The sequence below is a fragment of the Lagenorhynchus albirostris genome, chromosome 7, assembly GCF_949774975.1.
Source record: "Lagenorhynchus albirostris chromosome 7, mLagAlb1.1, whole genome shotgun sequence".
Lineage (NCBI taxonomy): Eukaryota > Metazoa > Chordata > Mammalia > Artiodactyla > Delphinidae > Lagenorhynchus > Lagenorhynchus albirostris.
In genome coordinates, this window is record NC_083101.1 from 74980539 (window position 1) to 74996712 (window position 16174).

The 16174-nt window shown below is 34.7% G+C and overlaps 1 protein-coding gene across 6 annotated transcripts in view; it reads left to right on the forward strand.

Annotated features, from left to right (window-relative positions):
- IFT74 (intraflagellar transport 74) overlaps positions 1–16174 on the forward strand; it is a 78137-nt gene that overhangs the window by 31541 nt on the left and 30422 nt on the right. For all 6 annotated transcript variants that reach the window (XM_060153516.1, XM_060153520.1, XM_060153519.1 and 3 more), the window contains 5 exons: positions 1757–1895; positions 3316–3378; positions 8465–8608; positions 9936–9976; positions 12670–12749. In XM_060153516.1, the coding sequence (XP_060009499.1) occupies positions 1757–1895; positions 3316–3378; positions 8465–8608; positions 9936–9976; positions 12670–12749 (467 nt within the window). The remainder of the gene's footprint in view (positions 1–1756; positions 1896–3315; positions 3379–8464; positions 8609–9935; positions 9977–12669; positions 12750–16174) is intronic.

Here is a 16174-nt window from a genome sequence, read left to right on the forward strand (position 1 = left end):
TGGTAGTAAATAATCATGGAGTTCAGAATGAGTTAGATCTAACAAACTTCTCTGGGCTTCAGTATCCTTAATCTGTGAAACAAAGAGATTGGAATAGATGATCTTTTCTGTTTGAAATTTCTATGAGCACATGCATATACCCGTGTAAATTGTAGCAGCAGCAGACACATTTTTTTATGCTATAGTAATTGAGGCTCAAAGTGAAGACATCACTTCCTGTTCAATAATGAGACAAAAATAAATAGAAATTCCAGGTTGTCTGTTTCATTATGTTCATCTTTTATTTGGTTATTATGAGATGCTCTCTGTAGGAAAATTTCTGAGTTTAGATTATCTTATTCTGGTACTAGGGTATGAATGTGTAAAGTGTGTGGAGGATAGATATGTGGATCTATGAGGCTCAGTTAGTGATTATGAAAACTGTTAACGATATCTACATTTGAAAGAGATTGAATAGAATAATTATATTTTGAAACTCAAAGTAGAAATTTATGATATTGAGACTGAGAATTTATCTTCAAGCAAGCTTTTTATATGTAAATCTTGAAGTATTTACATGATAACTAGCATCTTACCTCTATTTTTTCAGAATTTTTCTTTACCCTATTTATAATTGATCTTGCATAGGTAATAAGTGGCACATCACTGGTATTTCTTGTGATTATATGATAAAGATTGTTATTGTTTGTAATTAATTTCATTACTACTACTTACATGATTAGACTTATAATGTTCCTGTTATATTTTCAAGGAAATTAGCTTATTATTTTGCAGTGCTAAAGTACAGTTGATAATTTGTGAAATATCAATACCAGTTTTAATTAAAGCAGTAGATAAAAGGGAATTTAAGCAAAATATATTAATCTAAAGCTATGAATTTTTTAATCAAATTGCACTGTTGGTCTTCCTACTCCCTAGTGCAGTCAGAGCTGTGTTACTTGAGATGATTTATGTGGTAAACTTCCATGCGAGATTTCATTTGGTCAAAGAATTCTATAGCTAAAAGATACTTGAAAACCACTATTCTAAAATTTAACTCTCTTGTTTGTCTTGAGGGTATGATAACAAAAAGTGCAAATACATTCTCATATGTATAAGACTTTAAGGATTTTCTGTGATAATCTTTGTGGTTTTTTATAAGAAAGTAAAGTGGAGAATAAGGAAATACAAGGATTTGGAGATTGAGAAGAGAAAGATGTAAAATAAGTCTGTGTTTTGTTTTGTTATAAATTTATTTGTTTTTGGCTGCGTTGGGTCTTCGTTGCTGCGCGCGGGCTTTCTCTGGTTGCGGTGAGCTGGGACTCCTCTTTGTTGCGGTGAGCAGGCTTCTCATTGCGGTGGCTTCTCTTGTTGCGGAGCATGGACTCTAGGCATGCGGACTTCAGTATTTGTGGCACACGGGCTCAGTAGTTGTTTCTCGTGGGCTCTAGAGCGCAGGCTCAGTAGTTGTGGCTCACGGGCTTAGTTGCTCTGCAGCATGTGGGATCTTCCTGGACCAGGGATTGAACCCGTGTACCCTGCATTGGCAGGCGGATTCTTAACCCCTGCACCACCAGGGAAGTCCCAATAAGTCTGTGTTGATGGGGCCAAATTTTGTACAGGTCAAATAAAATTTGTGTGTACATCTATAAGGACTTTTAGATCACAAACTATGGTTAAATAACTTTTACGTATCCTACTTAATTGAGACTGAGTAAAGTTAATTGATTTTTCCCCTCAATATTGTAAGAGGAATATTGTATACCTTTGATTTCAGGAAGGAAAAACAAATTAGAAGTGTAGAAGAAGAAACTGAACAGGAAAAACAAGCAGCAGAGGGCATTATCAAAAATATGCCTCCAGAAAAACAAGTCAAGTATATAGAAATGAAAACCATGAATGAGAAATTGTTGCAGGTAATACTAATTACTACTCTGTGCTGGGCATATAGCAGTCTTACTACTAAAAAGGTGATCTGAAGGTGGGCAGCATTGGCATCCCTTGAGAGCTTGACTAAACCTACTAATCAGAGTCTTCATTTTAACAAGATGATTCATATGGACATTTGAATTTAGGAAGCACTGATCTAGAAAATTTCGTTTTCTTATGTTGCATAATGACCTAGCTTTTACTCTGTTATTCAGTTCTATGCATCATTCATTTTTGCAGGTCATAAAGATACATGAAACAATTGTTTTTTAATGAACTTTTAATGAAAACATTAAAAGTCCTCATACACCAGAGCCATATGGATATTTACTTTCTTTCCTTTTCTTCCTGCCTAATAAACAGCAAGTCGTTTACTTGCTATGCCCTTAATTTGAACAGCTTTTGTCCCCTAATTATGGTGTTTAAATAAGAAATTTGGATGTCTACTGAGGGATTATTGAGAATCCTCTCAACATTCAGTCATGGTGGTGACTCAGGTTTACAAGGTAGTGCCCTTTCATGTCCAGATATCCCTTAACCAGTTAACAGAGAATTAGTCCCCGCAAATGCCAATAATGAATGTAGTTCTAGTTTCTCAGATAATCCTTTATTGAAAATTTAATATAACTTTTTATGTTAGACAGAATTTATAACATATAATGAAACATTGATGAAAGAATATTATAAAAATACCAAAATATTATCAAAATATAGCTAATATCACACAGGGGTGTTTGAATGGGTCTGGTTGGCCCTTGAACACCTTGGGTGTTAGGCACACTGACCCCTGTGCAGTTTAAGTCTGTGTATAATTTATAGTTGACCCTCAGTATCGAAGGTTCCACATCCACGGATTAAACCATCCATGGATTGAGTAGTACTGTAGTACGTATTTCTTGAAAAAAATCCACATGTCATTGGACTCATGCAACTCAAACGTGTCTTATTCAGGGGTCAACTATAAACAGTTCAAGGGACTTATCCCTAAGAGTGAGCCATATAAATGGCTACAGGTCTTGGCCTTAAAAGAAAATAGGCAAAAGATATGGAAACATGGTTAAAAAGACAAATAAAAATTATAACTTTAAACAGTATCATCATTAATTTGAAGTATTCTGATATTTGATATTCTCAGAATACAGTGATGATTCACTGTGAAAAGTTCTGGCTCCCTTTAAAAAGCTCATAAGTATTTTAAAAGGTTGATCTTGGCAAGGTTTTTAGTAATAATGAAATAAATTGGCAAAAATAGAAATAATGAATGTTAATAAATTCTAGTCAGATTTTAAGATATGGGTTGAAAACATTTACAAAATTTACTTTGTCACATCTGTATTTAAAATGTTGAGAAGGAAATTATTCTTAATGTAATTTGCCTATATATTTGATTTTTTTCCTTCTTCTTAGGAATTAGATACACTTCAGCAACAACTAGATTCACTGAACATGAAAAAAGAGAGCTTGGAATCTGTAAGTAAAAATCAAGTAAAAGTTTTCATATTACTCAGCTACAAAAGAAAATTCAGTTAAATATATTAATGGAACTCATTCAGGTACATATTTATTTAGTAGTTTACTAATAGAAATGTAATAATTTTTTTTCCTATTCAGGACTGCAAATATCTTAGTTTAGTAAGAAAGCAGATTCAGTTATTGAGTACCTACCCTGTACAAAAATCATTCTGCCTTGCTGAGGCACACAAAATCTAATGGTAATTTAAAACTACCAATGGCAGTTTTCACAGAACTAGAACAAAAAATTTCACAATGTATGGAAACACAAAAGACCCCGAATAGCCAAAGCAATCTTGAGAAAGAAAAACAGAGCTGGAGGAATCAGGCTCCCTGACTTCAGACTATACTACAAAGCTACAGTAATCAAGACAGTATGGTACTGGCACAAAAGCAGAAATATAGATCAATGGAACAGGATAGAAAGCCCAGAGATAAATCCACGCACATATGGTCACCTTATCTTTGATAAAGGAGGCAAGAATATACAATGGAGAAAAGAAAGCCTCTTCAATAAGTGCTGCTGGGAAAACTGGACAGCAACATGTAAAAGAATGAAGTTAGAACACTTCCTAACACCATACACAAAGATAAACTCAAAATGGATTAAAGACCTAAATGTAAGGCCAGACACTATAAAACTGTTAGAGGAAAACATAGGCAGAGCACTCTGTGACATAAATCACAGCAAAATCCTTTTTGACCCACCTCCTAGAGAAATGGAAAAAAAACCCCAAAATAAACAAGTGGGACCTAATGCAACTTAAAAGCTTTTGCACAGCAAAGGAAACGATAAACAAGAAGAAAAGACAACCCTCAGAATGGGAGAAAATATTTGCAAACGAAGCAACTGACAAAGGATTAATCTCCAAACTATACAAGCAGCTCATGCACCTCAATATCAATAAAACAAACAACCCAATCCAAAAATGGGCAGAAGACCTAAATAGACATTTCTCCAAAGAAGATATACAGATTGCCGACAAACACATGAAAGGATGCTCAACATCACTAATCATTAGAGAAATGCAAATCAAAACTGCAATGAGGTATCACCTCACACCGGTCAGAATGGCCATCATCAAAAAACCTACAAACAGTAAATGCTGGAGAGGGTGTGGAGAAAAAGACACCCTCTTGCACTGTTGGTGGGAATGTAAATTGATAACAGCCACTATGGAGAACAGTATGGAGGTTCCTTAAAAAAATAAAAATAGAACTACCATCTGACCCAGCAATCCCACTACTGGGCACATACCCTGAGAAAACCATAATTCAAAAAGAGTCATGTACCACAATATTCATTGTAGCACTATTTACAATAGCCAGGTCATGGAAGCAACCTAAGTGTCCATTGACAGACAAATGGATAAAGAAGATGTGGCATATATATACAATAGAATGTTGCTCAGCCATAAAAAGAAATGAAATTGATTTATTTGTAGTGAGGTGGATGGACCTAGAGCCTGTCATACAGAGTGAAGTAAGTCAGAAAGAGAAAAACAAATACCATATGCTAACACATATATATGGAATCTAAAAAAAAAAAATGGTTCTGATGAACCTAGGGGCAGGACAGGAATAAAGACGCAGACTAGAGAATGGACTTGAGGACACAAGGAGGGGGAAGGGTAAGCTGGGACGAAGTGAGAGAGTAACACTGACATACATACACTACCAAATGTAAAATAGATAGCTAGTGGGAAGCAGCCACATAGCACAGGGAGATCAGCTCGGTGCTTTGCGACCACCTAGACGGGTGGGATAGGGAGAGTGGGAGGGAGACGCAAGAGGGAGGGGATATGGGGATATATATATACGTATAGCTTATTCACTTTGCTATATAGCAGAAACTAACACAACATTGTAAAGCAATTATACGCCAATAAAGATGTTAAAAAAAAAAACATACAAGCAAGAGACTAAAGACAAGTGAAGATGGAGAAGTCAGTTCATTACTTTAAAGATGTAAAAGCTTGCATTTGTTTTATTATTTATTTAAAGCGTTTTTAAAGTCACAAAACATGTTTTCTATTAAAAAATTGAATAAGATGAAAGTAAAAATGCCTATTTATTTTCCCTCTTTCCAGACAGAACTGCTCTCACATTTATTGAGTGATTACTATGTGCTTTTTTTGAGCTCTTTACATATGTCACCAGCATTGTCATTTTATCTTCACAGCAATCCTATAATCCTACCTTCATTTTACTGTTGAGAAAAACCTTAAGTGGGATGTACACTGGATATGCTGTCTGCAGCTTTTTTTTTTTAACCTAACATTCTCTCTTGAATGTCTATTCATGTCAGCTCTTAAGATATCTTTCTCATTTTTTGAAATTACTGCATTGTATTACATTGTATGACTATATATAGCACAGCCTTGTAGATGACTAGATTGTTTATATTGATAGTTTTTTGAGATTATAAAACAATGCTGTAGTGAAAACACATTTTATGCAAAGTTACTACGAGTGTATCTTAAGATAAATTTCTTGCATTGGGTCAGAAGGTACAAACTTCTAAAACGTTGTAACATTGCCAAATTGCCTTCCAAAAAAGTTCCATTTTCTACTCCTAATCTCAATGTATGAGAGTGCCTATTTCCCCCGTACTCATTAACAGCTGCGTTATCCATCCACCTTTTCCATTTTTACTAGTTTAATAGTTTAAAATTAGTATCTTGTTTTAATTTTCATTTATTTATACAAAAAGTTGAGTATCTCTTTATATATTTGTTGGCCAATGCATTCTTTTTCTGCAAACTACCTTCCCACTGTCTGTACATCAAATCTTGCCTGCCTTTCTTGATTTCCTATGTATTCAGGTAGCTATAACGATGATAGGATTAGTAACAATTGTAAATTGACATGATTGCTTTCACCTAGCTTGCAAAAGAAATAAACCATGAATATTTTGTAATCATTCTTTTGGAAATTTGCTATTGAAAAAACTAGTTTGCTTAAAAATATTAAGATGATTTTCTATATCCAGTTGTATACATGTGGGTACACAGTATTTTTATTTTCTTTGATCTCTATGGTAATAAAAATATGCTTCAAGGAATAAGGACTGCATTTATATAGTATTAATACAGCCAGCTTTCAGAATTCCTCACTATCTTTTTTTAGGGTGTGTAGGAGAGAGTTAGGTCTTATTTCATTGGCAGATTTAGTTTCCACAGGAAGAGGTGTAGGGTATAACCTTGGAATTAGTGTTTCTATTGATGCCACTCTACTTTGGCATTAGTACATGTATGCCTAAAATTACATGAATTTAAAAAAACTTACAGTATTCTCAAATGAAGAAAATGTAGATCCTAATTCTGTTTAACTTTAGCTGGATTCCTTTGTGGGTCTTTTTGGGGGGGGAAGATTTGTTCTTCAAGATAACATTATGTCAAATATCAATCAAGTAGTGTTTATTGCATATCTGCTGTATGCTCCCTACTGTGCTAAGTATTGCTGATTCAGTTCATAGGAGTGTGAAAAAAATCAGGTGAAAGATCAACAAGAGCTTGAGTCTTCAGGAGTGGTTTTATCAAGATGCAATGATGAACATGTCTATAGGTGGTTAAGCAAAAGAGACGGGGGAGGTACTATGAAAAGGGATACATCAAAATGTCTGCATTTTTTCTATCGGTATTTTATTATCATGCCTTTTCACCTGAAGCTAATACATTACTTAAGCTGTGTATATAACCCTTTGCCTATGGACTTTCAAACATTTCCTCTTGTTCACTTTTTCCTGTTTTTAAGATTCCTTCTCTTTTGCTTTCAAAAAGGAGGAGGTCTCCCCTCTTAAAAATCTTGTTCATACTGTCAGCCTGTTTTCAGATATCATTAACTTTTTTTTCATGATTAACTTTTATTTTTGTTAACTTAGAAAAATTATTTAGATATCAGATCATCAGTTTTCTCATCTGTAAAACAGAGATGATAGTACTATCTTACAGAGTTGCTTTGAGTGTTAGAGATAGTATATAAAAAATATGAAGTATAGTGCCTGGCACAGAATACGTGCTCAATAAATAACAGCTTCAAATGTCATTTTCATCATCATCATCACCACTACCACCAACATCCCTAGCTCTTTTGGTTATCTTTTAAAATTATCACATCCCTTATTTTCTCTTTGTGAACAGTAGAACAGTGGTGAATACATGATAATTTTACTACTCGTGTCTTAGTTTCCTAGTGCTGCTGTAATAAAGTATCACAAACTGGGTGACATAAAACAACAGAAATTTCTTGTAGTTCTGGAGGCTAAAAGTCTAAAATCAAAGACTTGCTTCTTTTGGGACACTAGGTGGAATCCTTCCTTGCCTCTTCCTAGCTTCTGGTGCTAGCTGTCGATCCTTGGCATTTGTTCCTTGACTTGTAGCTACATCACTCCATTCTTTGCCTGTATCATCAAATGGCATTCTCCTCAGGTGTCTCTGCTTTTTATCTCTTCTCTTCTAATAAAGAGCAGTTAATACTGGATTAAGGTCCACTTTAATGACCTCAAGATAATCTTAACTTGATTAAATCTGCACAGACTCCATTTCAAATTAGGTCATGTTCACAGGTGCTGGAGATTAGGACTTCAGCATACATTTTTGGGGGATATAGTTCAACCCATAAACTTGTAGGAAAGCATATATATGATCTATTCAGGGGAAAATATCTTCCCTCTAGCGATCAGTTCCTTGGACTTTGGATTGGGTTTTGTGGTTAAAGTTATACATACATCGTTAAATTTTCTTTATTATCTTCCCATTAGTAGAGATGTCTTTATCTTTGTTTAGGTCTTATATTTAGAAAATAAACTAAAGCTACCACCTTCTTGTGAACCTTAGACTGAAAATTGCTTATGAAAGTATGTAGGGATTTATTTTTATTCTTCAATGTTTAGAAACGTACTTTGTAGCATTATTGAGTACTCTAGGTTCTTGATATCTCTATTTAAAGATGCTGGTAGTTTAAATTTGTCCTTAGTCTTATAAACTGAAAACTATTTGAATAGTTTTTGATAAAATACTAAAATTATTTTAATTCTCTTCAGGAAATAGCACACTCCCAGGTAAAACAGGAGGCTGTATTGTTGCATGAAAAACTTTATGAGTTGGAGTCCCATCGAGATCAAATGATTGCGGAAGACAAAAGCATGGGATCCCCAATGGAAGAGAGAGAGAGATTACTTAAGCAGGTAGGAAAAACAAACATATGTATTTTAATATGTCAGGATTTGGTAAATGTATCAGTCTGTTTTATTTAAGGCATATGAATTGAACAGAAAACTAATAAGTTTATTTTCTTAAAAAACAGTGAAAAGTGAACTCCATCTAAATTAATATGAACTGCTTGACTAAGAAGATCTAGGTAAAAGTCATTTCTCAAATAAACTTTTTTTTTTTTGCTTAAATCCTAATTTTATATGGTCTTCATGCATATTTTGGTCATTTTTTCATGTTTTGGATCCTTATAAGAAAAACTTGAAACTCTTCTTATTGATCAGTAAATAATTAATCTTATTGAAGATGTATTCCATTATTTGTTTTGGGCCTCATATTTAGAAAATGAAGTGCCCCAAGGCTGACAACTTTGTGTGGTTATTTCTATCAGTGCCACCATGAAGTGAATGGAATTAAAATGTCCTGTGAAATCACAGTATGTCACCGTGTTATGTCAGATGTGTTCAGTAGCTTTCTTACTATCCCAAGACTGGCTTTAATTTATCCTATTGTTTATCCTGAGACACCCTAAACATACAGCCCTTAGGAGCCTATATATTTGGGAGCACCTCTAGTCAGGAACCTACAAATGGGACTCCTTTGTGGTCTTAGATTGAATCCAGTGGGTTTGTAGGAGGCTTAGGGATCAACTCAGGAGCTATTTAAGTGTTAGAATCATTCTAGAAAGGTATCAAAATCTAGAATCTCTGAAGTTCCTTGGAAAGAGATCATTGAAGGCAGGGGACGAAGAGTGTGATCTTGGTATAGAATTTCTAGATAGAATACAGAATGACTAGTTAAATTTGAATTTCAGATAAGCAGTGAATAATCTTTTAGAATAAGTATACACGTAAGGACAATAAGTGTATTCCAAATACATACCACAAAAGTTATTCATTGTTTTTCTGAAATTCAGATGTAACTAGGATTGCTAAATCTGGCAGCCCTGCCGTGTGCATGGGTTGGGGGTGGGGAGCAGGGGGAGCAGGGCGGGGGAGACAGGCTCAAAAATCCTAGATATTTATGTAAATTGATCCAGGCCTGAAGATGTGTTAACTTCTTGGTGCCACGTGGATAGGTATGGATATTTATCAGTCACCACTCTTCCTTTGAGGAGGAAAGAAAAATCTGTGAATAGTTCCCTAATGATGTTCCTTTTAACTTCAAAGGCTGAATTTCAAGAAATAAGTTTAAAGCGACTAGATTTGATATTTTAGTACACACCCTAGAAGGAAAATCTCTTTAAGATAGCCTAACAATGAGTAATTCTTTAAATTCTGTTTTCTCTTCATGCCTTTATAGGTTAAAGAAGATAATCAGGAAATAGCCAGCATGGAGCGACAGTAAGTACTTTTACACTAGGACATTTTACATTCATTTCTCATCTTTTAAATTGCATTCTAAATGTGTAAGAGGTGCATATTGTTACAGTCATTTTTTCTGTGATTCACACTGACAGTATTGATGCAGCTTTCAGTTTTATTTATAGCTTTAAATAATTCTTTGAATGTTTAGTTAAGAGCCATTACATAGTATAATTGCTTTTTAAAAACAGCTTTATTGTGATATAATACATACTGTACAATTCACATATTTAAAGTGTACAATTCAGAGTTTTTTATTATATTCACAGAGTTGTGCAACCACCACCTCAGTCAATTTCAGAACAGTTCAGTCACCCCAATAGAAACCCATATCCCTTAACCATCACACCTCTCATCCCCCATTCCCAGCCCTAAGCAACCACTGTACCTTATGTCTGTGTAGATTGGCCTGTTCTGGACATTTCATATAAATGAAAGCATACAATATATGGTCCTATGTGGCTGGATTCTTACACTTAGCATAATGTTTTCAGGGTTCATCTGTGTTGTAGCATGTATCAGTATTTCATTTCTTTTTATTGCCAAATAATATCCCATTTGTGTGGTTATACTGTATTTATTTATCCATTCATTAATTGATGGACATTTGGATTGTTTCTATTTTTTGGCTGTGATGGATCATGCTGGTATGAACAATCGTGTACATGTTTTTGTGTGTGGACATATATATTTTCACTTCTCTTGGGTATTTACCTAGGAGTGGAATTTACCTAGGAGTGCTGGTTCATACGGTAACTCTATATTTAACTTTTTGAGGAGGTGCCAGACTATTTTCCAATGCAGCTGCACCATTTTACATTTTCACCAGCAGTGTATAAGTGTTCCAGTTTCTCCATGACCTCACCAACACTTGTTATTATCTGTCATTTTTGATTACTGTGTAGCCACCTTAGTAGGTGTGAAGTGGTATCATTGATTTGCATTTTCCTGATGATTAATGAATGATCTTAAACTCTTTTTCCTGTACTTATTGGTCATATATATATATTCTTTGGAGAAATGTCTATTCACATTCTCTGCCCATTTTTAAAATTTATTTATTTTTTATAGATCATTATTGGAGTATAATTGCTTCACAATAGTGTGTTAGTTTCTGTTGTACAAAAAAGTGAATCAGCCATATGCATACATATATCCCCACATCCCCTCCCTCTGGAGCCTCCCTCCCACCCTCCTTATTCCACCCCTCTAGGTCATCGCAAAGCACCAAGCTGATCTCCCTGTGTTTTTGCCCATTTTTAAATTGGGTTATTTATTGTTTTATTATTGAATTGTAAGAGCTCTTTATATATTCTAAATAAAGTCTCTTATCAGATAAATGATTTGCAAAAGTTTTCTTCCATTATTTGGGTTTTCTTTTCACTTTCTTTATGGTGTCCTTTGAAGCACAAAAGTTTAAAATTTTTTTTAAGACTTTATTTTTTAAATAAATTTATTTATTTTATTTATTTATTTTTGGCTGCATTGAGTCTTCATTGCTGTGCACGGGCTTTCTGTAGTTGCAGCGAGCGGGGGCTACTCTTTGTTGCGGTGCCCGGGCTCCTCATTGCAGTGACTTCTCTTGTTGCGGAGCATGGGCTCTAGGTGTACAGGCTTCAGTAGTTGTGGCTCATGGGCTCTAGAGTGCAGGCTCAGTAGTTGTGGTGCACAGGCTTATTTGTTCTGCGGCATGTGGGATCTTCCCAGACCAGGGGTCAAACCTGTATCCTCTGCATTGGCAGGCGGATTCTTAACCACTGTGCCACCAGGGAAGTCCCAGTAGTTTTAAATTTTGATTATATCTGGTTTATTTATTTTTTTCTTTTGTCATCTGTGCTTCTGGTGTCATATGTAAGAAACCAATGCCTAGTTCAATTTCTTGAAGATTTATGCTTATGTTTTTTTATTTGTGTTTTATAGTTTAGTTCTTATGTTTAGATCTATGACCCACTTTTAGTTAACTTTTGTGTATGGTATGAGGTAGGAGTCCAGTTTTATTCTTTTGCTTGTGTATATCCAGTTATTCCAGCACCATTTGTTGAAATATTCTTTTAAGAAATATTATTTAATGTTCTTTCTCTGTTTAATTGTTTTGGCACCTTTGTCAAAAATCAGTTGTATATAGATACAGGGTCTTATTCCTAGACTCACAATTCTATTCCATTGTCTATCCTTAAAAGGATATGTCTATCCTTATTCCAGTATCATACTGTCTTGATTACTATAGCTTTGTAATAAGTACAACTGCTTTTGTTAAAATTTTAACCCATATAATCTTCTCTCAATGGTAAATTTTCTCTTATTTTCTAACTTTTAAGACAAACTTGCTAACTTAGTTTAGTTTATATAAACCTACAAAAAGAAGGTTGCTAAAGATTTTTTATTTTCTTAATATCACAAGTAAAGCTCAAAAGATGGCTGGCAGGGAAGGGTCTACTGTTGAAGTCAGGCAAGCCAGCATTCTCAGAACACACTTTGTACTCTAAATGCGAATCATGAAAAAAGATTTTTCTCTCAAATTTATAGTATTGTCCTCAGAATAAAGCATATTATTTATTGATATTGTTTCTGCAGATTCAAAAAGATGTAAGATTTCATAACATCGTCACTAAATGTTTTTACTGAATATCTAAATTGTCTGCCATAAATTCATTAAATAATATTTTCAACAGGTTAACAGATATAAAAGAAAAAATAAATCAGCTTAATGAAGAAATTAGACAACTTGACATGGATTTAGAAGAACACCAAGGTAATTTTTTAAATATTTTTATGAAGTATAATATAGATACATAGCAGTATTTATACAGTATTAACTTGGGCCTCAGGGACTGTTTACCTGGGGTTTATTATTTAATTCTTTGTGATATCACTAAGTTTAACTATTAAAATACTAAACTATTAAAATATTTAGTAGTAGTAACTAAATATTATAGTTAGTATTGAATCATTTAAGTAATATTTTAAATGTTATAGTTAGTATTGAATTTTAATAGTAACTAAATATTTTAATAGTAACTAAATATTATAGTTAGTGTTGAACTATTTAAGCCAACTAAAAACTTATATAACTTAAAATGGTTATATAATGGCAAGAATTTATTTTGTTTTGCAAACAAATTTTTTTGTTAATTGGGATGTAGTTGTTTTACAATGTTGTGTTAGTTTCTACTGTACAGCGAAGTGAAGTAGAGTTCCCTGTGCTATACAGCAAGAAATTTTTTTTTTTTTTTTTTTTTTTTTTTGCCGTACGCGGGCCTCTCACTGTTGCGGCCTCTCCCGTTGCTGAGCACAGGCTCTGGACGCGCAGGCTCAGCGGCCATGGCTCACGGGCCCAGCTGCTCTGTGGCATGTGGGATCCTCCCGGACCAGGGCACGAACCCGTGTCCCCTGCATCGGCAGGCGAACTCTCAACCACTGCGCCACCAGGGAAGCCCAAGAAATTTTTTTTTTTTAATCAAGTAAAATGGTTTAAAGTTGCTCCCAGATTTCTAAGTTATACTTCTTCAATATTGTCAGCTATTAACTGGCGTAAGTGGTAGAGTTACAGGGGAGTGAGGATCACATCACAGATATCACAAAAAATGTAGGAAGAATTATTCGCTAGGGGACCCACTAATGTGGTGGCAAGTACTGATTATTCCAGTCCTCTCTCAGCTTTCCCCAGCAGTGGGATTTGAAGTGCCAAGTCAGGGACCAGAGCACTTCGGGTGGAAATGCTGTGGTGGGGATTTGGGAGCTACAGTGTATGTGTGGTTGAGGGAAGAGTTTGGGCATCACAGGTTCCTAACCGACTTGTCTCTAACAAGGGAGGAAAAGCTGGGTTACTATGGCACTTTAATTACAGATTAACTGCAAGCCAGTTAATATGCTATTGGATTATCAAGAGTTGACTATATATTCTTATGAGTTAGGTATTCTATTGTAAATAATATGCCTGTTATGGCTAAAGAAACATTCATAGCAGAGGAAAAGGGTGTTCTTTTCCTAAATTAATTTTTTATTTCAATTTTAATGCAGTGTATTAGTTTTATTTATACATTTTATTGATTTATGAATAATAGCATTAGCTACTATTAATTGATTACTTACCTGGACTGGTTACTTTGTGATCTTTGCAGGAACACTTTGAAGGCTTCTAACCTCTTTTATGCTTGTTGAAACTCAGAGAAGTTAACTCAAATTCTCACAGCTAGTAAGGGGTAAAGTCTAGATATAAATCAAGTTCTCTTTGACCCCAGTGTTAGCTCTATTGCCCAAACCTAATCTTGGCTTTCTGATATGAAGTGCTGTATTTGTGAAATAAAAATATTCTTGTGAAATGCTTACAGTCTTATTTACATGTGGCTACATGTAAACAAGACATCTAAAATCAGACAAACTTTAAGTCCTGGTTATTAGGTAAGTAAACTTATCTGAGCTTTCATTTTCTCATCTGCAAAATGAATATAGTGGTCCTACCTCACTAAGATTTACAAATAGTAAGTGGTACACATGGCAAGGTAGGTTCACAATAAATTGTTACTAAGGTCATGTTGTTTTCTTTATTAAATTATTTTATTGCTTTTAATTTATGTAGATCTAGTATATAGATTTTCTTTGTTAATAAATTATTCTGAGAAATCTGATAATGTTCTTGATTTCAGATGCTTTATGGGATACATTTTAAATAATATTCCTCCTTCTAAATTTAAATTTCTAGCAGAATTCTATTTATTTTTCCAGTAAAATAACTCATTTGGGGGTAACAATTTATTTTATTTTATTTTTACATCTTTATTGGAGTATAATTGCTTTACAATGGTGTGTTAGTTTCTGCTTTATAACAAAGTGAATCAGTAATACTTATACATATGTTGCCATATCTCTTCCCTTTTGCGTCTCCCTCCCTCCCACCCTCCCTATCCCACCCCTCTAGGTGGTCACAGAGCACCAAGCTGATCTCCCTGTGCTATGCAGCTGCTTCCCACTAGCTATCTATTTTACGTTTGGTAGTGTATATATGTCCATGCCACTCTCTCGCTTTGTCACAGCTTACCCTTCCCCCTCCCCATATCCTCAAGTCCATTCTCTAGTAGGTCTGTGTTTTTAAACAATTTATTATTAATTGCTAGTTCTACGATAAATAGAATGCTTTGAATTGTAGCTTCCCTTTTCCTTTTTGTTTTCGTAAATTCTTTGTCCTTTTTTTTTTTTTTTCTGGCCGCACCACAGCTTGCGGGCTCTCAGTTCCCAGACCAGGGATCGAATCGGTTCCTCCTGCAGTGGAAGTGAGGAGCCCTAACCACTGGACCACCAGGGAATTACCTGTCCTTTTTGATTAATGTAGAAAGGCACAATCTATAATGTAATGTAATAGTAGCAAAAAAGCATATATATATGTACATATAAAAATATATGTGATATATAAATATTATGTATTGTATGTTCACATATATATCAATGCATTAGTTTTTTGTTCTACTACACTTTGATCATCCTGGATTATTGGGGTTTTTATTAGAAGGTCACTTGTTAGTTCAGGACCTCATTATTTCTTTCCTGAACTATTTCAGTAGTCTACTAACTGGTCCCCGACCTCCAATCTTGCTCCCTGTCAGATTCATCCACCACAGTGTTGCCAGAGTGACTTATGTGAAATGTGATTCTGTATCATTCTCCACTTAACAGTGGTTCCCCGTGACCTACAAGATAAAGTTTAAGAATCTTTGTGTGGCATTCTAGTCCCTCCATAATCTGACCTGTACATTGTCAGCCTCCTCTCCTACCCCTCAGCATCTCTATCCTTACATTCTAAGAATAATAATAATAATCTACCAGTGGTACCTCACACCTCACCCTCTTATCATACATCAAAGGATTGTTTCATGCTCAATCCTTTGCTCCTATTATTTGTTCCCTTTTCTTGAATGTTCTTTTCTCTGTTACTTACTTTACTAACTTCTCATTTTTTAAGATCTAGCTCAGGTATCCTTTCATATCCAACATAGTAACCCTAATTTCTCTCCCTGACCTATTTCTGGGCTGGGCTAAGTGAGTGATCCCCTCTGTTATCAGAACACACGGCATAAATGTATTGACCACATTACTTTACCACTTTCTACTTAGGTGTTTGTCTTTTCCCTTAAGCTCTACATCCTCCAGGACAGGGACTGTGTCTTGTTCACTTTGGTAACC